Raw genomic sequence first — 22,609 nt, 5'->3', positions numbered from 1 at the left:
GGAGAAAAATGAAGTCCAGCCTAAATTAGGGCCAAACTAAACCACAATAACTCAGATCATCCCCAATTGCATTGTAAGCAAGATACGAGGGCCCTGATACTAAAACCAAAAGGGACATGTGGGAAATGAAGCCTGTGGCTTTCCCCACCGGTGGCTGCTTCTGACCCCAAGTACTTTTCTCCAGGGCTTTTTTTGTAGAAAAAGCCCAGCAGGAACTTTTCTCCAGGGCTTTTTTTGTAGAAAAAGCCCAGGCATAATAGGCCACACCCAATAGCACACCCCTGAAAGCACAACTCATTAGCATATTAGGTCGCACCCCCATGTTACCAGAAGTGTGGTCATCCAGCCACACCAACCTTTTGCTTCTTCTTCTGTTTACCTTGTTTGTTGTCAAAACCCAGGGCTTTTTTTGTAGCAGGAACTCCTTTGCATGTTAGGCCACACACCCCTAATGTAGCCAATCCTAATTCCTTTGCATGTTAGGCCACACACCCCTAATGTAGCCAATCCTAATGAGTGCTGTTGGGTGTGGCCTATTATGCTAATGAGTTCCTGCTGGGCGTGGCCAACTCAGGAGCCAGCCGGAACTCCGTTCCTGTGCGTTCCTGCCCAAAAATAGCCCTGCATTTCTCTCCATATCATTCCTGGTACTGTGGCCCCAACTGTGAGACAAGTGCCAGGAGAGATGGGTGGCGGCGGCAAGGAACTACGTAAGCTGTGGATAGTGGAAGTGGATTCTGCATGCCGTATCTTCATTCTTCTTTTGTTTTTAAAAAATCGCCCCCCCCCCCCACCCATTTCTTTGTCACTGGGGCGATTCTTACTGAAAGCATGTCCAACTGTGGCTGCTGTATCTGTTCTGACTGGCTCTTGTGATTCTGGGCGATTCTGCATCTAGCATTCACTCCACATTTTCTCAACTGGGAGGAAAAAGTGCAGCTCAAAACCACCTTGAAATACCTCCGGTCAACACCATACTGACTGCCAAGTCACCCCCGGACGGCCATACCATGGCCATAAATCTCTGCAGAAGTTACCATAAAATCCGATGATCAAAGAAAGCGAAAGCGGCATGGCGTGTGGAGGCTGCCATAGAATCCGATGGTCAAAGGAAGTGAAAGCAGCATGGAGTGTGGAGGCGGCCATAAAATCCGATGAGCAAAGGAAGTGAAAGCAGCATGCCACACAGAGGGGAATTTCTGTTCCAGCGTGGGTTCCATAAAACCATGGAGGGAAAAGCCAGTGCAGAATCAGCAGCCTCTCTTGTCCTTTCTGAGCAGCGGGGCTGGAGGGCAGCAAGCCTGTGAGGAAGAGGCCGACCAGATGTCTTGAACACCCAATGAGCTCCTCTCCTGCCCACCCACCCCATTTCTAATTTTCTCATGTGAACAAGCCCTTAATTTTATTGTTGTTCAACTTCTTTTTGTTTTGTTAAGTTTCTGAAGAATGGAAATGAGCCCCCAGCTGTAACTTCAGAGCCCCTCGTTCTCTGTAGGCTCTCCGTTTTTCTGATCCCTCATCCAAGAACTTAATTCGCATCAGAATGGAAACACATGAATGCAGCTCTCCGCCAAGCATTTGAATGCTGTCGAGCCCGTGTTTAGATGCTTCGCTCGTATTTTCAGTTTTGAAATAATGGCAAACTAATGGCCAATCTGGTTTTGGTTGAGAGGAACAATAAGAGTTTTATGAGGTCTTCATTTAAATGAGTGCAGTACTTGGGCCGAAAAGACCCACTGTGTGTGAGCCAGCGCGGGACCATGGCTCAGTGACAAAAGCACCTGCTTTGCCTGCAGAAGTTCCCAGCTTCACTCTCCAGGTAAAGGACATTGCGTAGTGGAATTGGGAGGGATCTTTCACTTGGTGAGAGCTGCTAGCAACCTTTGTAATCAATATCGACCTAGATGAACTAATGCTGTGACTTGGGAGAAGGTCATGTGTACCCAAAGGAACTGTAGCTCAGTGACCGAGTACCTGTGTTGCTGGTGGAAGGCCCCAGGTGTGGTCCATGGCATCTCCAGCTGAACGGTCTTAAGCAGCAGGTGTTGGGAGAAATCTTTCTTTGCCTTAGACATTGGAGAGCTGCTGATCAGAGCAGGCAGAGATGAGCGAGATGGACCAGCGTATTGACTAGATAGAAGGCAGCTTCATACGTTCCCAAATGTTAAGCTCTGAAAACTGCCGAATGAGCAGGGGTCATTTCCTGCGGGAGCAGGGGGCGGGCACATGTAACAAGCCCCACCCCCTGCTCCCTGCAGCCCTCAGTCAGAGGAAGAAGCAGTCAGGTAGGCTGCAGAATCCCCCCCCCCACGGGGCCCCGGTCCAAAACAGTCCAGTGGCACCTTTAAGTTTTATTCAGGTACAAGCTCTCCCTCGTCGGTGAGGGTAGATCTGCGTGTCCCCCCCCCCCAAAAAAAGCTAGCAATCCAAAACAGTCCAGTTGGGTGTTGCCTTCTGACACACTTCCAGTGATGTCAGGGTGTGTGGCATATGCAAATAAGTTATGCTAATAAATTATGCTAATGAGCTCCTGCACCTCTTTTTCTACGAAATGACCCCTGGGAATGAGAATGTAAATGTTCATCCTGTTACAAGAAATGGAAACATTGTCCCCATTCATTTGAGCTTCTCTCCCCCCCCCCCCCCCCCAGCCTTTAAGTTTTTGAACTGCAGTAGGAAGGGTGTTTTTTTTCCCTTCGTTCCATTTTTTGAATGAATCCCAGGTTTTAGCGCAGTAAATTAATCCACAACATTAATTTCAAACACATGCCAAAATCTGCTTGTGCTCGGTGGAGCCCTCTACACATCTTCACAAAGACAATATCTTTAATGACTGCCAGATTTTTCGCAAAGTGATTAATACAAAGTATTAATTTTAAGCACATTCCAAAGGCTGCTCATATTCGACAGCATCTTCTATACACGCATGCAGCTCACTGCAGAGTGAGGTTAAGTTCATGCCTAGCAAAATGTCAGAAGCCGTATGAAAGAAAGAAGGTTCAAGTTGCCTAGTCTGGAGGCAAGTCTGAGTGGGATTGAGGCAGTGCCATTGGATGGGGACTGAGCTAGCTTTAGTGCAGGTCATGCCAAGCAACTTGAAGAAAGGTGACTTACCTGTGTCCCAGGCAATGTTCCCTTTAAGCTGTGGAGTCTTGTGAGCAAAAATTCTACTTTGTGAGCTACTGGCATTAAAGCTGTGAGCGAGCGATTTGGCTACTGCATAAATTAGTCTGCTCTGGAGCCATCCTTCCTGAGTTAAGACAGAAATGTGTGAGCCAGAGGCTAAAAACCTGTGAGCTGGCTCACACTAACTCAGCTTAGAGGGAACACAGTCCCAGGTAGTTTTCAGAGTCCCACACAGTGGCTTAGCACAATGGCTAAGAGAATCAGCTGCAGTACTGGAAGTCACGGGTTCAGATTTCATGGCAACCACACCCTTAGGTGCTTTCTTTGTTCCATTTCTGCTTCAGCAGCACTTATGCTAAAATCGACTAGGTGCTTTTAGGCATGCCTCTCTCTCTCTCTCTCTCTCTCTCTCTCTGTCAGAGCTCTCTCAGCCCCACCTACCTCACAGGATGTGTGGAGGGGGAGGGAAAGGAGTTTGTAAGCCGCTCTGACACACCTTTGGGTAGTGAAGGACTGGGTATAAATCCAATCTCTTCTTCTAATCTGGGAGAACTGGGTTTGATTCCCCACTCCTCCACTTGCACCTGGCTGGATGACCTTGGACAAGCCATAGTTCTGATAAGAGCTGTTCTTGAAAAAGAGCAGTTTCTGTCAGAGCTCTCTCAGCCCCACCTCCCTCACAGGGTGTCTGTTGTGGGGAGGGGAAGGAAAAGGAGTTTGTAAACCGCTCTGAGACACCTTTGGGTAGTGAAGGGCGGGGTATAGATCCAATCTCTTCTTCTTCGTCTCTTCTTCTTCTCCTCTGTGTGTGTGTGTGTCTCTCTCTCATATGCACACTACTCATCTGCATTATGGAAATGATGCTGTGTACTTTACAAGGCTATTGTATACATTTTTGTGATCGTGTGTGTAATAGGGATGCCATCCCCCAGTTGAGGGTGGGGGATCCCCCGATTTTTGGGCCTTTTCCCACCTCCAAACACAATGTAATGACATCACATGAATGTGACGTAATCATGTCTGAAATTAATCTTGTAATCATGTTCTGAAATTAGAAGAGTTTTCGACTAAACGTTAGGAAGAACTTCCTGACAGTTAGAGCAGTTCCTCAGTAGAACAGGCTTCCTCGGGAGGTGGTGGGCTCTCCTTCTCTGGAGGTTTTCAAACAGAGGCTAGATGGCCATTGGACAGCAATGCGGATTCTGTGAACTCAGGCAGATCATGAGAGGGCAGGCAGGAAGGGTTGCCTTGGTGCTTAGTTCTCGTGGCCCTTTCTTACACGCCCAGGGAAATGCCAATCACCACTTTGGGGTCAGGAAGCAATTTTTCTCCAGGCTGGTTTAACCAGGAATCCTGATGGGTTTTGTTTTTTTGTCATCTTCTGGGTATGGAACAGTGGTCACTGTGGGTGTGGAGGGGGAGGTATTTGTAAATCTCCTGTATTGTGCGCGGGGTTGGACTAGATGACCCTGGAGATCCCGTCCAACTCTGTGATTTTATGTCAGTGTCACCACATGTAGACACTCTGGTATTCTGGGCAAAACTCCATGGATTGGTAACCATAGAATTTTGCCCAAAATACCAGCGCATCGCCGTGCAACATCACCGACGTCACTTCCGTGTGATGTCATTATGTCATGCGTGCATAATGGGACACAGAATGCTGGACTGGAGAGGTCTTCTGCCTGATCCAGTGGAACTGCTCTTAAAGATATGGAGACTAGTAGTTGGAGCTGGGGGTAAAAGCCGTTCCCGAGCAAGGGCTAGGGAAGCAATAGAGATGGACATGTGTTGCCTAAGGAAAGGATAGAAGGAAAAGGTGTGGCATCAAGCTTTGCTCAGGGATTGGGAGCTGGGTGGGATGTACAACAGACCCAAGAGCCCCCCAGGTGTACCAGTGTTTCCATGACCAACGATGAAAAGATTTCAGAGCCAGGAGGTCTTGGATTTTATTCCCCCTCCTGCTGGCTGAGCCAGACCTGAGTTTAAGAAAAGTTTGTTTAGTCATAAAATCCAAGCACTCTGTGTCTGGCTTCTCCTATGCCACGTGGACCTCCCCCCCCCCCCCCCTGGGAAGCAAGGCAAGTCAGATATGTCTCACTGAGAGATTTTCCCGATGGTATCAAAATAAGGGATGGAAGAGGATAGGTTGAACCAAATGCTCACTTGATGTATTTATGAACACTTTGAATGGGGTTCAAGATGGCATACTTTGGATTTGCATCTGGGTGTTGTCATTTCTTCAAGAATGCAACTGTTTGGCAGATCCCATGAGCACATGATGCTGTTTAATATTAAGTCAGACCACCATAGGTAGAACATTTGTATATGGCCATAGGGTTTTGCAATCCAAACATAATATTAAGTCAATCTGCCAGCTTCAGAATTGTCTGGCAGAAGATCTCCAGGGTCTCAGGCAGAGAAAGGTTCTTTCCAACAACTGTTGCGTGAGGTCCTTCAACTGGAGATGCTGATGATTGAACCCAGGACGTTCTCCACGCAAAGTCTGTACTCTATTGCTGAACCTCAGAGACTACCTAAATCTCATCCCCTCTCTTGGTTTGCATAGAAGTGATTGTTCGACAACAGCAAAAAGTCATCTTGTCCCTGCCCTTCATCCCATATATTTTGTGGGACCCTTTGGCTTTGGCAGGTGTACAGATCTGTTGTTTAAAAGGGGCAAAGTACCAGGACCCGAATGCGATTGTGGTGTAGCCCGCCAAATTATTTTCCATCTGTCACAGGAATGTGAGCATTGTGCTTTCCAGGGAGATGTGACGGAACTCTTTGAACTCTCCACAGCTGCGATGGAGTGGATTGAAAATTTAGATAATAGTATTTTGGGGGATTACCACAGTTGGTCTGCATATCCATTGTATCAGCTTGGTTATATATTTTATATTAGTATATGCTTCCTGTGTGTAACTCTGCCAACTGATAAATACAATATGTGGGACCCTCTTCCCGGCAAATGTCAGAAAACCTCTCTGCCTCCTCTCCCCCGCTCTCAAGGTTGTCCTTTTTGCCCCCCCTCATTCCCAGAACCAGTCCTTCAGTTTTCCAGTGCTGTTTAATTGTGGCAGAATGGGTGTGTAACAGAATGTCGGCACAACTTTCACATGGAGGCCAGCATCTTAGAAAGATATTTATAAGGAGAGCACTGCTGGGTTGCACCAAAGAATCATCCAGTCCAAAATCCTGGTTCCCACAGTGGCCAATCAGATGCTTCTGGAAGGCCTGCAAACAGAACAAAGAGACCAAAGCCTTGCTTTGCTATGGCCAGGGGTCATTTCCTGCAGGAGCGCACAGGAGCGGAGCTCTGGCAGTAAAGAGCCCAGGGGGCGGGCACATGCAACAAGCCCCACCCCCTGCTCCCAGCAGCCCTCAGTCAGAGCAAGAAGTAGCCAGGTAAGTTGCAGAGCCCCCCCCCCGGTCCCCCGGTCCAAAACAGTCCAGTGGCCCCTTTAAGACCAAGTTTTATTCAGGTACAAGCTCTCCCTCCTCTGCGAGGACAGATCTGCACGCCCCCCCCCCAGTAGCTAGCAATCCAAAACAGTCCAGTGGAGCCTGAGCGGTGGGTGTTGCCTTCTGACACACTTCCGGTGATGTCAGGGAGTGTGACATATGCAAATAAGTTGTGCTAATGAGCTCCTGCACCTCTTTTTCTACGAAATGACCCCTGGGATTCAGAGGTACACTGCCCCTGAACAGGGAGGTTCTATTTAGTCATCACAATTTATAGCCATTCCTAGATTCATGAATCTGCATTACCTAAAGCCATCTCAGCGGGCAGCCACTACTCTATGTTTAGCTTAGTTTGATGGGTTAGCTGGATCTTTGTTATCTTCAAAGATTTTGCCGCTGCAACTGTTGGTTAATGTTTGAATAATATCTCCCCAAGGGCCATGGAGTAACCCCCCCCCCCTTATTGTTCCTTGAAGTCAGCGCACTCTTTAGCAACCTCCTACATTCTGCCTGCTGCCACCGCGGAAATTTCCTGGCATATGGCCAGCATTTCCCTCATTCATCTGCCACAGGCATTGTTGGCTAACTGGAGTTGAATGACTTGGAGTTAATTGGCTCAATGTAGCCTTTCCTGTCGAGGTGAATTAGTGGAAGCTCTTAATCTGGATGGGTTTTGGCCAGGGAGATGAGGATATGTAGAACGCTGTGGCAGCCTGGACTTCAGTGCAAGCATGACAGATCCTTGTCTTTAGCTTAGGTGGTGACGAAGGGCACTGTGATGGGATTAGCTAGGTTGATGCTGTGAGGGCGGATGGAAGCCCCACTGGGTTGCTGATGGCAGAACACTGTTGGGTAGGAGTTGTGATGTTCAAAAAGCTGCTGCAGTCGAGTTGGCACTGGTATGTTACATTGGTGTTCCTCCAGACGCCAGTTCTCCAGAGTTGTAAATATTGGAAGAGGTCTACCTGGTATTACCTGAAGTAGTTGCACTGACCCTTTTGGAGAATGAGATTCCTGAAACAGGGAAGCTGAAGGCAAAAGTCATTCCTCTGCTCTCTCTCTCTCAGCCTCAGTTTTGCAGTGTACTATTTCTTTGCTTGTTTATTTCTGTAGCACCTAAATGCCGTACATGAAATAAGAATGCTGGCCTCGTCCTCAGGCACGGAATTTCGAACACGAGAGGCACAAGGCAAGTGAGAGGAAGTGTGGTGGACTGGAGGATCTTGGGCTTAAATCTTCAGGCATAACAGGTTGTTGGGTGTCCAGATGGAAGAGAGAAGAGCCATGAATGCTGCCTTGAGCACGCTGGAAGAAGTCTGGGATAAAAACATGAGAGAGGCATAAATAGAGTCGAGGGACAACAACAGAGGAGGGAGGTCCAGGGCTATTTTGGGGCAGGAACGCACAGGAACGGAGTTCAGGCGGGCTTCAGAGTTGGCCACGCCCACTACAGCCAAAACCTCTGCATGCCTGGCTACAGAGGTAAGGCCTGGAGAGCAAACCCCCCCTGGCGACTCTGAGGCGGGTGGGCCGGGGGGGGGGCTGGAAGGATCAGAGAGGCATTTAAATGCCTCCCCGTGCCTTCCCTAGCTTGTCCAAGGGCCGGCTTGCCTGGGTTCTCCGCAGACACAGGGCTCCCGGGCAAGCCAAGGGAAGGCATGGGGTGTGGCCTAATATGCTAATGAGCTGCATTGTTGGGGTGTGGCCTGTTGTGCTAATGAGTTCCTGCTGGGCTTTTTCTACAGAAAAAGCCCTGGGGAGGTCAATCTGATAATGCTCATACAGAGTGGGGAGTTGTTAACAAGGATTTGCATTCAGGCAGGATGAGGCTAATTTTCCCTTGCTGGGAGGGAGGGGATCCTAATGCGAGTTGAGATGTGAGTAGACAAAGAGCAGCTCACACATCCCAGCCATTCAAGGATTATGTAGCCGGCATGATGTCCTCACACCATCAGGTAGCAACTCAGTTCAGAAGTCCAGGATAATGTGCCTGTACTAATCTATCCTACAGCTCTCCGAAGAAATCTTCCTTTAAAAAAAAACAACAACGTAGGTCTTGGGAAATATTTGAAAAACCTTAATGTCATCAACATGCAGTTTTATCATGCTTGCCCCAGGGATGCCCTAGATCAGGGGAGTCAAACATAAGGCCCGGAAGCCAGAGCCCAGGGCTCTTATGCGGCCCACGCGCAACTAGTGCAAGGGAGGGAACAGGAGTCTGCTTGGGGGAGGGAGTGGGGGGAGCCACTCCTATTGTGGCTTCAGCATGACAGAACAGCCTCATCTGCAGCATCAGTCAAGCACCGTGGGAGCGTCTGCCCAGTGCTACATTGTTGACTCTCCAGCCTGCACATATGGGTTTTCCTTTGCAATGGAACCTATTATTAGAGCGGGAGCGGTGGCGCAGGCAGTTCAACGCCTGCATTAACAACACTAGCGACAGCCCCACCACAGCCGGGGTGAGCTCCCGGCCCAAGTCCCAGCTCCTGCCCACCCAGCGGCTCGAAAGCGTAACCGCAAGTAGACAAATGGGTACCTGCCCTAGGTTGGCAGGGGGCACCCTCCCTCCTGATGGTGTGTGCCAGGAGTGTTGGCGGTGGCGGCAGCGATATGGCGGTGGAGCAGAGGTGACCCATGGATGCGGCGGCGCCGGAGACCAGATGGAGGCGGCGCGATGGCGGCGCAACAGTGTGACGATGCAGTGCAGCTGAGCCTAAGGGACAAAGGCCGGAACTGCAATCAGGAGCCGCCACGCGCCGGAGGAGTCCATCAGGAGCCTGCCGGGAGATGTCGTTGACATCTAAGGCGCCAGGAAGAAACAACGGAAGCGCACCCGTGGAATACAACAGGACCACACCGCTCGGGTGTCGATAGGTAGCCCCTCCCCCAGTCGAATTGTGGCCCTAGGATAGGAACTAATTAGGCACTTAGGCCATATACCTGTAAACCGCCCAGAGACCCTCGGGTAAAGGGCGGTATACAAATCGAAGATATAAATAAATAAATAAATATAAATAAACCTTGCAGTGAGGGTACACGAACCCAGATCTTACAAGCTGCTGTCCTTCATACAGTTTATATTTCCAGTACCTGACATTAAGATTATGGCCAGTGTTCCCTCTAAACTGAGTTAGTGTGAGCTAGCAGTATTTTAGCCTCCAGACTCACATTTTTTTGCCCTAGCTCAGGAAGGAGGGCCCCAGAGCAGACTAACTTATGCTGTAGCCAAAATGCTCACTCACAACATTAATGCCAGTAGCTCACAAAATAGAATTTTTGCTCACAAGACTCCACAGCTTAGAGGGAACATTGATTATGGCACACATGGCCCAGCCCAACAAAGTGAAATTTATGTCAGATCCGGCCCGCATTACAAAGAAGTTTGACACCCCTGCCCTAGGTAATGAATTTCATTTCTTGCCCAAGTGCATTTCTCTTGGTTTGATAGCTGAATTAGATTTTTGTGTACGTCATTCAAGGTGGGCAATACCTTGCAGTATCAGGTGTTTCTCCTCTGCCTGCAGATATTTAGCTTCACTGTGGGCAAATGTGTAAAACTTATGGCATGAACCAAAGGGTCTTTGCCTGTGTTTATCAGCCCGGTGCCTTGAAATGAGATGGACCAGAGGGGTCCATGACCTACCCAGATTTCAGTTTGTTTAAATGGTATTCTGTAAACCACTTTGGGTTTCCATCAGGGAGAAAATCAAAGTACTTAAATAAATCCAAGTAAAATCCTAACTATAATTTTTTTTTAATAGAAGAGAGGGCAGGCTGGTGTGAGTGGAATCCTCTGTGTGTTTGTGTGTGTGTGTGTGTGTGTGTGTGTGTGTGTGTGTGTGTGTGAGAGAGAGAGAGAGAGAGAGAGAGAGAAACCTTTAATGGCATAATAATACAACAACAACACACACACAAACTAGACACCAATAAATACATATATACATATACTAAAAGTCTCCACCAAACAGAACCCATTTGGGATTAATAAAAAGGAGAAGGGAAAAAAGGTAAATCTAAATATTACAGCTTCTAACCCTTAAATTCCATACAGATAGTAGGTACTCAGCAACAACTGCAGTAATTTGAGGAGATTTGTCAGATAACAAAAAACCAAAGTCATTATTGGTTATAGATTTTGCAGAAGAAAGGGAGGGGATGGATCAAAGAATGACGTAGCAAAGAATGATGAGAGCAGCGGAAAAGAATATATTGCACAGAGTCAGGTTCATTGTAAAGACAGGTATAGACTCTTTCTTTATAAGGGATACCCTTATATCTGCCTGCTAACTGTAAGTTATGGTAATAAGGCAAAATGTAGCCATGATCAAAAGAGGCACTTAAAAACCTGCAGGTTCCCCCTGGAGTCCAGCAGAAAAAGGGGATCATAGAGCCATTCGCCTCCTGCCTCTCTTTTCTTGTCCTCTGTCTTTAGCAGTTGAACTTAACTGGGGTTGAGAAGGAAAGGAACTGTGACAATCAGCTGCTGTGAGATAAAATATACATGAAAAGTAGTAGATCAAGAGAGGTGACCAGCGATTCCACTGTGCCAGCCACTCAGAGATCACGTAATCAGGTGAATAAAAGTGGGGATGGATTTCCAGAACTGTGGCACAGAAGTCTCTGTCTCTTGCTTCGGAAGTTGGAGGCACACTGGTCAGGAACTCCACAGGTGACTTCGCCCAGTTGTCAGAGTGGTAAGGGATCAGGCATTCCTTTCTTTAGCTGTGTCTTCTGTGATCATTTCGGCTTGGAGGCTCCTTTCTCCTCTGTTCCACCAGAACTTCAAGAGCACATGAAGAAAAGTGTTCTCAGCCTCTGAACCTCGGTAGTGTTAACTCCCTTCCTCTAGAAAGCTGCCAGTGCCAAAGATTTTTCTGGAAATGCTAAAAGGCTTTCGTATTAAAGGTACTAGCACTTGGCCAGTGCTGATCTGCTTGTATAATTGTTCTTTCACTATTTTGTTTTTCCTGTGCCTTTAAGGGAAAAAAACAGGTGAGTGGCAGCTACAAGCACAGACAACTTTAAAGAGGGGATTAGATAAACTTATGGAGCAGAGGGCCATCAGTGGCTATTAGCCACAAGGTATGGATGGAACAGTCTGGGACAGTGATCTTCTGTATTCTTGGTGCTGGGGGGGCAACAGGGGGAGGGGTTTTGGAGTTTTGGCCCTGCTGGTGGACCTCCTGATGGCACCTGGGTTTTGGCCACTGTGTGTCACAAAGTCTTGGACTGGATGGGCCATTGGCTTGATCCAACATGGCTCCTCTTTATATTCTTATGGCCCCACTGGTGGACCTCCTGATGGCGCTTGGGTTTTGGCCACTGTGTGACACAGAGTCTTGGACTGGATGGGCCATTGGCTTGATCCAACATGGCTCCTCTTTATATTCTTATGGCCCCACTGGTGGACCTCCTGATGGCGCTTGGGTTTTGGCCACTGTGTGACACAGAGTGTTGGACTGGAAGGGCCATTGTCCTGATCAGCATGGCTTCTCTTATGTTCTCTTACGTGCTTATGTTAGTTTGCATTGTTGGCAGTAGTGACAGGCTTTGCTGCCACTGCTGCTGTTTTGCTATTTGGTTGCTTTGGATTGATACCTTAGCTGAATTTGAATACTGTTGCGTTCCGTATTTAACACCCTTGTACTGATCTCGTAGCTCATTTTCATAACTGGTTGCGAGTTACACTTAGAATCTGAGATGCAATAGAAATACCTCAAATAAATAAAAGGGGTGTGTGTGCCTTGAATGAAGCAGTTCAAGACATCCTCCTCTCATCCCCAAGCTTAGGAGATGGCTGCAGTTCTTGCAATACGAAAGTGTGCTGTTTGGTTCTCCTCAGACCATTCCAAAGGGGCTGCCTGCCTGTTGAAATAAATAAGTAACAGAAGGACCCTCTGCTTTTGAAACGGGCCTCTTGCCCATCGGGACGGAGCCTGCAAGCCTTCAGCTGTTTTGGCTCCTGCTGTGTCCTGCCACCGCAAGTTGGCCAAGCACAGCACCCGGTCCCTGCCTTACGTTGATAGGGTTTGCTTGCTTAAGCAATTTGGCTGCCTTTCCCCACACACCTCTCACGCAATTACACTGCTGCTCTGTGTGTGCGTGCGTGCATGTGTATGTGTGCATGTTGTTCCTTTGCACCTCAGTTGCTTTGGTAAAATATTGGCACTTTCTCCCCCGCCCCTCCTGTTGACTCTTAGCATGCATCTTGATGACCAAGCTTGGCTCTGATTTGTCCGTTTCCTTGCTGGCATGGTCTCCCCCTCCCCCCAGCTGACTTGTATGTTACAAGCAGCCATTTATTTGTCTATTGAATGGATAATCCTTATGCAAGGATAAAATTGGGAAAGGGAATGTGATATACAAGCTCCTGATCTCCTTGGAAGAAGGGTAGGATACAACTGTAGTATCAGAGACAGAAATGTCAAACTGAAGTTAGTCCTGTTGCATTCTCTATTTCAATTATGATTAGGGATGGGCACAAACTGCATTGTTGTGGCTCGGTTCATGGTGGGACCATGAACCCATATGAACTGGGGAGGTTGGTTCACAAACTGACCAGGTTTGTGTCAGTTCGTGAACCATTTAAAGTTTAAACCCTTGCTTTCTGCTCCCTATGGCTTTTCGCGGGGAGCAAAAAGCAGGGGTTTCCAAACACCTGAGCGGCAGGGCTTTGAGACATTAAATGGTTCTGAGCTATTTGGTTTAAATGGCTCAGAAACCCAGAAATGGCAGGAAGCAGGGGTTTCCAAACAGCTGAGCAGCAGGGACTGAGCTCTGTACTATTTAAATCAAACAGCTGAACAACTTTCTGCTCTTCACGAACCGCACCAAAATTTGTGGAAGTTTGTGGCGGTCCTTCAGTTCGCAAACATCAAACCAGCCAAAATCCGTGATGAACTTTAGTTCATCAGCCAGTTTGTGCCCGTCCCTAATTATGATGATTGCATATTTAATGGCTGTATGGCTCTGAGCAGGAGGGAAAGGGGCATGGTATAGCCCAACCTTGTCAGATCTTGGAAGCTAAGTAGGTTGGTACTTGGAAGGGAGACCACCAAGGAAGCTACTGCAGAGAAAGGCAATAGCAAACCACCTCTGCTTCTCACTTGCCTTGAAAGCCCCTTGCTGGGGTTGCCATAATTAGGCTGCGACTTGACCACAGCGTACACACACATGGCTCTGAGCTTGTTTTGTTCGGGCTTCTGTGGCAGCGTAGTGCTATTTTATTTTTATGGGGGGATTGTTGGCTGCTGTTTTAGACTCTTGTTTGACATTGCTTCAGCCTGCTGCTGGAGACTGTCACAGTGGCTTTTCAGTAGACAGTTGTGATTTTTACTGTTTAAAGATGTCATATGCTGGGACAGATTTGTCTTTTGTAATAGAAGGGGGGGGCATATTTCCAAATAGTCTATTCTCATGAGGGCTGTGATATGCCCAGATCATAAGAGTTGATACAGTGTAGTGTAGCTTCCCTTCTCCCATGTTGTGATGGCCATGTGGGTTGATCACTAGAGCTTCGAAATGCACATGCTAATAGTGTGGTTTAGTGGAATGAGGACAGGAGTGCTGGACTTTGATCTTGGTTCCCGTCCTCATTCGCTCATGAAGCTCAGTGGGTGACTTTGAAGCCAATCGCTTTCTCTCAATCTAATCTCCCTCCCTAAGGATGGGGTGAGGATAAAATAGAGGAAGGGAGTCTGATGTGCTCCCTAAGCTTCTTGGAGGAAGGGTGGGATGGAAATGTCATGTTTACATGGCATAGTGAAGCACGTAGTAGAAAGCGACTCAGCCCCAACTGGAGATGTTAGGTTGACCTCCCACTTCCCAACAGTACAGATGCCTGGAGGCAGTGGGAGAGACAGAGCAAAAGAGAATCATGCTCTGCTTTCTCCACCAGGCACCCTTCCCAGTTAGCTCAGAGGCCCCTGCAGTGTTTTGCAGTGACTCTTCTTGCTTCTTTTTGACCTGATAATGTGAAAACTGCTCTTCTTTCCAGCCCGGCATGGCTGTGATTGGGGAAGAGAAGGGGGCCACCGTAGCCGTTCCTGCTTCTCCTCCCCCTTTTCTTGCAAGCATCCTTGGGATGGCTAAATGAGGATGGCTTGCTCCTCATCTGGCCTCCCCCTTGAATTGTTAACCACTCCGGTGCCCAGATTTCAGGCAGCTGAAACCTTGCTCCATCACCTTCACGTCTTGCATCCTTTTGTGCAGCCTCCAAGGCTATAACATAAAACAAATTTGCAATAAGTAAACAAGGCCAAGGCTCCAACCTTAGCTGCCCTTTCTTTCTTTCTTTCTTTCTTTCTTTCTTTCTTTCTTTCTTTCTTTCTTTCTTTCTTTCTTTCTTTCTTTCAAATATTTTCTTTATTTGTATATAACACATTGACAAAAAAAGAATTAAAAAGAAAAAAAAATGTAAAAAACATAGAAAATTTCATCTTGATATACGACATTTGAATGCAGATAGGTTCCATCTTTTCACAAAATATGTAACTTCCACTATTGCTTACTTTATTTGCCATAACAATTGAGTATTTTTATATATTTATATATGTATATTTCAGTCTAACTTTAGCTATTCAACTAATTTATCTCCTTTAACCACCTATAAAAATTATACCAATATTTGTCAAAATTTTCATAATCTTTTTCTTGTAAAAGTAATATTAATTTCTCCATGTCCGCCACATCTTAGAAATCACTTCCTCTCTAGTAGGAGTTTCCTCATTTTTCCACTTACTAGCATAAGAGATTCTAGCTGCCCTCTCTTAGGAGTAAGCCCATTGAAACATATTAGGCCTCACCTGAGTAAATGTGCATAGGGTCATGTTGCAATCATTCATTTATTGCTGTCCAGACTGACCCTCGTCTGGCGTGGGGGGCAACGGGGGCAACATCTGGACTGCCCTCCTCCACTCCCCAAGTGGAAAACGGCCCCAAGGAGCCCAGACTCGCGTGGAGGTCGACTCCCTCCCGCCGGGTCCAGTGCAGACAGTGACAGCACCCAGCTCCGCCCGGAAGATAGTGACGACAACGCCAGGAGCCTGGCAGGAGGTTGCCCTGCTCGGCCTCGACTCAAGAGCCCCGAAGATGCTGAGAACCCAACCTGAGGCCAAGCAGGAAGCCATGCTGCTCAGCCACGCCCAGCGACCACTGCTGACAACCCGAGCCATGGGATGAGTCTGGGAGCGGGGCTGCAGCCAGGCAGACTAGCTCGCAGTACTGCTGCTGGGGAAGGATGGGGCCTGTGACTTCCCCCATGCACTACACCCAGGTCTTTTTTTTTTTTGTAGAAAAAGCCCAGCAGGAACTTATTCGCATAATAGGCCACACCCAACAGCAGGAACTCGTTAGCATATTAGGCCACAACCCTGACAGCACAGCTCATTGGCATATTAGGCCACACCCCCATGCCTTCCCTTGGCTTGCCTGGGCGCCCTGTGGCTGCGGGGAACCCAGGCAAGTCAGCCCTTGGACAGGCCGGGGAAGGCACGGGGAGGCATTTAAATGCCTTCCTGATCCTTCCATGCCCCCCCCGGCCCACCCACCTCGGAGTCACCGGGGGGGTGGTGTCACTCCCCAGGTCTTCCCTCTGTAGCCAGGCACGCAGAGGTTTTGGCTGTAGTGGGTGGGCGTGGCCAACTCTGAAGCCAGCTGGAACGCCGTTCCTGTGCGTTCCTGCCCAAACATAGCCTTGACTACACCCTCCTATTTCTGAGGCCTCCAGGGGCACTTGACTTCCACCCCAGCCACAGCAGAGGGTGCTACAACCTCAGGGAGGCTTGGCAAGTCCGACAACCACCTAATCTAATTGTACATATGTATACTTATGAGTACGTCCTATGTTCTGTGGAGTTTACTCACAGGTGAATGTGTATGATGATCGCAGCCTCATTTGCTTAAACCAAGGGTCACTGCAAAAGCAAATATGCTCCACACGGGGAAGAAAAATAATGTATCTTTTACCTCCACAGCTCAGGCAAATGGATTTACACCTCATTATGTAGCAAATTAGTTCATTACAATAAAGCTGGAAATGAACCAGAAATGAGATTTATATATGCAGCTTGGAAGCTGTGTTTGGAAGCTATGGTTAGCCCAAACCGCGGTTTGGCATGATCAGTGGTCGCCATGGTAATTGATTGTATGCAGTTGTAGCTGGATTTTTTGTTGGTTATTTTACAGCAGCAGCTGCAGACTGGGTTGTTTTATAAGTGCTGTATCATACCACTGTTCCGCTGGTGGAAGCATAAGTTTTATCCGCTTTTCCCAGCTCCCTCCTGCGACCCCTGATTGAGGAAGGGGGACCATCGAAGACAAAAAGCCCTGTGGGACAGTGTTCCCTCTAAGCTGAGTTGGTGTGAGCTAGCTCACAGTTTGTTAGCCTCCGGCTCCGTTTTTGTCTTCGCTCAGGAAGAAGGGCTCCAGAGCAAACTAATTTATGCAGTAGCCAAATCACACACTCACAACTTTAATGCCAGTAGCTCACAAAGGAGAATTTTTGTTCGCAGGACTCTATAGCTTAGAGGGAGCATTGCCTATGGGTCCCTGAGACAGGAACCCCGCAGTAAAAAGGAGAGCTGGATGATCAGCAGTCCGGCAGTAATGTACAGCCTGATGTATTTTTTTGGAACTGGGCAGCCAGCAGTGTTCCCTCTAAGCTGAGTTAGTGTGCGCTAGCTCACAGTTTTTTAGCCTCCAGCTCACACATTTTTGTCTCAACTCAGGAAGGATATGGCTCCAGAGCCAACTAAGTTATGCAGCAGCCAAGTCGCTTGCTCACAACTTTAGTGCCAGTAGCTCACAAAGTAGAATTTTTGCTCACAAGACTCCACAGCTTAGAGGGAACATTGGCAGCCAGTCTTAGACAATACTGAGCTTGGTGGCCCAATGGTCTGATCCAGTATAAGGCATGTTGATGTGTATCCATGTGTAATGTTAACTCAAGACCGTGCGTGGGGAAGATGTTTGAGGCATCTCTCGTTGGGGACCATTGTTGTTGTTCTGTCGCACAGTCGAGTCTGACTCTTGGCGACCCCATGGACCACATCACGCCAGGCCCTCTTGTCTTCCGTCATGCTCCGAGTTTGCTTAATTTCATGTTCGTTGCCTCGATAACACTGTCTACCCATCTCGTCCTTTGCTGTCCCCTTCTTCCGTTACATTCAGTCTTCCCCAGCATCAGGGTCTTCTCCAGTGAGTGCTCCCTTCTCATTTGGTGGCCAAAGTATTTGAACTTCAGCTTCAGTATCTGGCCTTCCAGGGAACAGTCAGGGTTGATTTCTTTTAGGATCGACTGATTTGATCTCCTTGCAGTCCAGGGGACTCTCAAGAGTCTTCTCTGGCACCATAATTCAAAAGAATCTATTCTTCGGTGCTCAGCCTTCCTTATAGTCCAACTCTCGCAGTCATACAGTACTACTGGGAATACCATTGCTTTGACTGTACGGACCTTTGTTGGCAGGGTGATGTCTCTACTTTTTATTATGCTGTCCAGGTTTGCCATCGCTTTCCTCCCAAGGAGCAGGCGTCTTTTAATTTCATGGCTGCAGTCACCATCTGCAGTGATCTTGGATCCCAGGAACGTGAAGTCTGTCACTGCTTCCACGACTTCCCTTTCTATTTGCCAAGGTGTGATGGGGCCGGATGCCATGATCTTAGTTTTTCTGATGTTGAGTTTCAAGCCAACCTTTGCGCTCTCCTCTTTGACCGTTAGCAAGAGGCTCTTTAGGTCCTCTTCACTTTCTGCCATTAGAGTAGTATCGTCTGCATATCTGAGGTTGTTGATGTTTTTCCCAGCAATCTTAATTCCGGCTTCTAACCGTATATGACAGTTAAGTGCTCAATATTGAACAGGTGATATTATATGTAAAGAATGCTGCCCTGCTTCTTGTCTCACCACCCTAAACGCTGGGGGCCCACAAGGACACTTTAGTGGGCACCCAGATTATGGAACTGGCTCCATGTGGTGGTCCACCTGCCCCTTCTCTGTTCGTGTTCAGGAGGCAAGTTAAGGCTATTCTGCTAGGAGAACTTACCTTTTCATGTCATAGGAGAGGTCACCTTGTACAAATATCCTTCTAGCTCACTCTTGTTTAGTGTGACCAGCAGCAATTTTTCAGTTACTAGCCTTGTCATTCTAGAGCAGTGGTGGCAAACCTATGGCACGGGTGCCAGAGGTGGCACTCAGAGCCCTCTCTGTGGGCACACATGCCATCGCCCCAGCCAGGCCCAGACCATCATTAAAGTGTTGAATTCTCTGCCAAATAATTTTAAGTAAATGTAAGCATTTGGGATTGCTTTCCTTACTTTGTATCATCTTAAGTTAAGGTATGAGTTGTTTTTTCTAAAGTAAAACCTCAGTATTCAGGTTAAATTGCCGTGTTGGCACTTTGCAATAAATAAGTGGGTTTGGGGTCGCAGTTTGGGCCTTCGGCCTCTAAAAGGTTCGCCATCACTGTTCTAGAGAGAAATTCAACCGCCTCTTGAAAATATCAAGATATCAACCCTCTTGGGTGGGTGCATCTTAAACAGCAGTGGGTAAATTTTTTGTCTCACAGCCACATCTGGGTTTCTGCCTGATTTTGAGGGCTGCAGGTTGTACTCTGGATTTTTCTTTTTGCCAGTGCAGGTGGAGGCCCAAATGTGGGCCTGTTTCCCACTCTATTGCTCTTAGTGGGTCTTAATGACACACGGCCCTTGCTTTTTAACAGTTTTTCAGGGGCATCAGCCCGCTAACCAATGCTGCAGTCCACTGGACTGGTGCTCCTTACAAATTGTTAAGTGGGCCAGATGTGCCCTGCAGACCATAGTTTGCCCACCTCTGATTTTGACTCTATTGCGCGTGTGTTGTCAGTGCAGGCATATGAACACGAAGGTGCCCTTGCGAAGCCTGCAGGTACTAAAGTCTGCTTTGAACTGCTGCTGACCTGTTGCAGGGCAATTATATTGCCCCTCCCTCAGTATACCTTTAACTGAAAGAAAAAACAGCTTCCTGACTTGACAATTCAGAGTCAGTGAACACATTAGGCTCCTGGTGGGGAAAAGCCTCCAGTAATATGTAATAGTGGAGATTGTGTGGCTTGCAGAGTGATCTTCGATATGAGAATAAGGCTGCAGGAAGCATCTTCCTCTTTTCTTTGGTGAAGTAGTGGAAGTTCTCCGGTTCTTGCACCGTTTATTACGAACCCCCTTAGCATTGCTCTCTTTCAAAATGCCAGACCCTTGGATTAAATTGTGGACATCATTTGCAGCGTTAGGGAGACACCTGCTGTTTGTTCCGCTTATATAATTTTTTTCTCAGTCTTTCTTTCTTTTATAATGTTATGAATTAATGTATGCACTTTCCCCCCCTCCTTTTAGGGTGCCCGAGGCCCGGATGGTCCAGTAGGCGAGCTGGGGTCCCGAGGTGCCAAGGTGAGCTCTCCCCTTCCCCCACAAGAGTGGGATTGCTCTTGCACTGACTTGGATAGCTGAGGCGAGCTTGATCTCGTCAGATCTCGGAAGCTAAGTGGGGCTGACCCTGTCAAATATTTGGATGGGAGACCTCCAAAGAATACCAGGGCTGGGAGGCAAAGGCAGGCTATCAAGCCACTTCTCTGAACGTATTCCATGCCCTAGTAGGAGTCGCCAGAGGTCGCTATGACTTCCAGTCAGGGGCGTGCGCATGCACACACACACACATGCACACGCACAAAAATGTAAAAAATACAACAAGCAAACACACGAACAAAAAGAGTGGGATTGCTCTTGGGTGTGATTTGAAATTGTCCATAATGTGCTGGGAACACAGGAACCTTGCATCATTCATTCACTCATTCATTCATTCATTCATTCATTCATTCATTCATTCACTCATTCATTCATTCATGTAAAGGTTTATTGTCAAGACCCACAGCCAAACAACAGAGCACACACTTCCAAGAGGTGTAGTGGATAAGTGTGCAGACACTAATCTGGGAGAACCGGGTTTGATTCCCCACTCCTCCACTTGCACCTGGCTGGATGACCTTGGGCAAGCCGTAGTTCTGATAAGAGCTGTTCTTGAAAAAGAGCAATTTCTGTCAAGAGCTCTCTCAGCCCCACCTACCTCACAGGGTGTCTGTTGTGGGGAGGGGAAGGGAAAGGAGTTTGTAAGCCGCTCTGAGACACCTTTGGGTAGTGAAGGGCGGGGTATAAATCCAATCTCTTCTCTCTTCTTTATTGTTAGTACTACGGTTGCAGTAACATGGTCACTGTTAGGAATGACGAATATGGAACAAGCATATAGTGATATAGAGGATTCAACAGGTCCCCCCACACACACACCTGTGAGCCAATCGGCCTGTTTCCCGCGGGCGGGAAAGAATAACCGATGGTCGAGGCTGAGAAACGAAACTAGTCTCATGGTTAATTAAATTGGAGACACTACACAGGCAGGAATACAAGGTCAGCGATAATGAGGAGAGAAGCAAGAGGGAAGGAGAGTGGCACCTACTTGTACACAGGTCAGGCATGCGAACTCTAGGCCTATAAACCATATGGCAGCCTAGCTGACATTTATGTCCTTCTGTCAGCCCCAAACGTTTCCATCATCAATAACACTAATAACTTGAATTAAAGCAGGTCAGTAAAAAAAACCAAAACTACCCAAAAACATCCGGAAACATGTATACCAGAACAACCCAATATCCAGTCAGTAACAATAACCATAAAGGTAAAGGTTCCCCTTGCTCGAAAGCTAGTCAGATCGGACTCTAGGGGGCGGTGCTCTTCTCCGTTTCCAAGCCGAAGATCCAGTGCTGTCTGAAGACATTTCCGTGGTCATGTGGCCAGCATGACTAGACGCCAAGGCGCACGGAACGCCGTTACCTTCCCACCGAAGCGGTACCTATTCATCTACTTGCAGTTTCTTGGTTTCGAACTGCGAGGTTGGCAGGAGCTGAGGCCAGGTTCATATGTTCTGCAGGGTTGAAAGGCTGCTAATAAATGTTTGAAATATATAAAATAAACATGGGAGGAAGAGATCCTAGCTAGGGTTGCCAGCCTCCAGTTGGTGGCTGGAGATATCCTAAGATTACAAACTGATGTCTGGGCGACAGAGATCAGTTCCCCTGGAGACAAGTGGCCAATTTGGAAGGTGGGCTGTATGGCATTATACCCCAATTAAGCCCCTCCCCTCCCCAAACTCCACCCTCCTCAGGCTCCACCTCCAAAATCTCCAGGCATTTCCCAACCCGGAGCTGGCAACCCTAGCCCTAGAAGGCCAATATTTAAAACCGGCTTGGCTTGAATTTGTGGGATTAGTGTAGGCCAAGATTAAATTCCAGAGTGGGGATGGGCGTGGTACCTAGGTTTGCCAGGTGCCTTCTTCCCACAGATGTGGGGATTTGGGAGCGTTCTGAGGGTGGGCGGGGATGTCAGCACATCGGTGACACACTCTACATTTTGGGCAGAACTCTATAGTAAAAAGGGCTACAAACCATAGAGTTTTCCCCTAAAGTAGTGTCACCCCCCCCGACATTGCTGACGTGATGACGTCACTTCCAAAGGTAATGTCAGCATGTTGCCGATGTCATGTGGGGATGTCTGTTTGGGGGTTGAGCTGCCCCTGCCAGCCGGCTGGCTGGCGATGGGCTGGAGCCCGCAAACGCTCCCCGCCTTCACCGGGAATCTGGCAAGCCTAGTGGTATCTGAGGTTAAACACACTCAGAAGCCCTGCCTGCTGTCATATGCTGTTCCTTGCTGGCAGGGGTCATTTTGTAGAAAAAGAGGTGCAGGAGCTCATTAGCATAACTCATTAACATAACTTATTTGCATATACCACACCCTCTGACATCACCGGAAGTGTGTCAGAAGGCAACACCCACCACTCAGTGCAGATCTGTCCTCGCAGAGGAGGGAGAGCTTGTACCTGAATAAAACTTGGTGTTAAGGGTGCCACTGGACTCTTTTGGACCAGGAGGCCGGGCGGAGCTCTGCAACTTACCTGGCTTCTTCTTGCTCTGACTGAGGGCTGCTGGGAGCAGGGGGTGGGGCT

At 48.0% G+C, this 22,609-nt stretch overlaps 1 protein-coding gene across 1 annotated transcript in view; it reads left to right on the top strand.

The window, feature by feature from the left end:
* COL27A1 (collagen, type XXVII, alpha 1) overlaps positions 1 to 22,609 on the top strand; it is a 399,797-nt gene that overhangs the window by 245,090 nt on the left and 132,098 nt on the right. The window contains exon 32 of the mRNA XM_015420171.1: positions 19,954 to 20,007. Coding sequence (XP_015275657.1) covers positions 19,954 to 20,007 — 54 coding nt within the window. The remainder of the gene's footprint in view (positions 1 to 19,953; positions 20,008 to 22,609) is intronic.

The sequence above is a fragment of the Gekko japonicus genome, unplaced genomic scaffold, assembly GCF_001447785.1.
Source record: "Gekko japonicus isolate JY-2015 unplaced genomic scaffold, Gekko_japonicus_V1.1 scaffold102, whole genome shotgun sequence".
In the NCBI taxonomy this organism is placed as follows: Eukaryota; Metazoa; Chordata; class Lepidosauria; order Squamata; family Gekkonidae; genus Gekko; species Gekko japonicus.
The sequence above is the reverse complement of the archived record's forward strand: the minus strand, read 5'-3'. Positions and strand labels throughout refer to the sequence as shown.